The sequence below is a fragment of the Parus major genome, chromosome 22, assembly GCF_001522545.3.
Source record: "Parus major isolate Abel chromosome 22, Parus_major1.1, whole genome shotgun sequence".
Classification (NCBI taxonomy): Eukaryota; Metazoa; Chordata; class Aves; order Passeriformes; family Paridae; genus Parus; species Parus major.
Genome location: NC_031790.1, coordinates 2,676,134 through 2,677,276, shown reverse-complemented (window position 1 = coordinate 2,677,276; position 1,143 = coordinate 2,676,134). Strand labels below are relative to the sequence as shown.

The 1,143-nt window shown below is 60.3% G+C and overlaps 1 protein-coding gene across 1 annotated transcript; it reads right to left on the bottom strand.

Annotated features, from left to right (window-relative positions):
• Positions 1 to 722, bottom strand: PBDC1 (polysaccharide biosynthesis domain containing 1; the record flags this gene model as incomplete). Its single annotated transcript, XM_033519394.1, has 3 exons — positions 1 to 207; positions 332 to 472; positions 549 to 722. Coding segments are annotated over 3 exons (522 nt in total), but the record flags the coding sequence as incomplete, so codon positions are not given.
• Positions 723 to 1,143: the final 421 nt, after the last annotated feature.

Here is a 1,143-nt window from a genome sequence, read left to right as displayed (position 1 = left end):
GTTTTTCCCACCAAAAATGCTGTTTTTCCCACCGAAAATGCTGTTTTTCCCACCGAAAATGCTGTTTTTCCCCCCGAAAATGCTGTTTTTCCCACCGAAAATGGTGTTTTCCTCGGTGTATTCCCGGCGGGAATCCAGGCGCAGCAGCGTTCCGTAGTTGAAATCCTCCACCACCCCCTCGAAGCGGAGACAGAACGGGCGCCACTTCTGGGGAGGGGAGGGAATGAAGGGGTTAAAACCACCCTCAGCACCCCAAAAAAAACCCCAGGACACCCCAAAAACCCCAGGAAAACGGGGGGACCCCCCAAAATCCCCCCCAACTCCCACCCACCGCCTTGGCCGGCTCCGATTTGAGCTCCTCGGGGTCCAGCAGGTCGACGCGCAGGTCCCGGAAGCTCCGGCGGAATTCCTCGTAAATCCGGTCGTCCACCTTGGTCAGGTTGAGGAATTTGGGGTCCACGGAGGAGATGAGCTGCACGGGGAGGCCAAGGATGAGCTGGGACCCCCCAAAAACCCCCCAAAACCCCCCCAGGATCCCCCAGACTCACGTTGAAGTAGACCTGGGCGTGCTGGTGAGCCTTGATGGCCCAGGCCAGCTCCAGGCGGGGCTGGACACGGAGCAGGGACAGCTGTGACACCCCTGGGGACAAACGTCCCCTCCGGGGGTCCCTCTTCCCGTTTTGGGGACCCTCTCCCCCTTTTTGGGGGTCTTCTCCCCGCTTTCATGGGGTTTTCCCTCCCCTTGGGGTTCCTGTCTTCTCATTCTGGGGGATTTTCTTCCTTTTGGGGTTCTCCTCCTCCTCCCAGACCCCCCAAAACCGGGACTGAGACCCCCCCCAAAACCAGGACCCCCGCCAAGGATTGGGATCATCCTGGATTGGGGAAACCCCCCAAAAACCCCTCCCAGGACTGGGATGTCCCCCTGAGGACGGGGATCCCCCAAAGCTGGGACCCCTCAGCTCTGTGAACCCCAAAATGGGAACCCCAAAACTAGGACCCCCCCAGGACAGGGAACCTCCTCTATGGACAGGGACCCCCAAAACTGGGACCCCTTCCCAGGGCAGGGACCCCAAAAGCTGAAACCCCTCAAATCTGGGACCACCCCCCGTGAGGACAGGGACCCCCAGGGCAGGAACCCCAAAA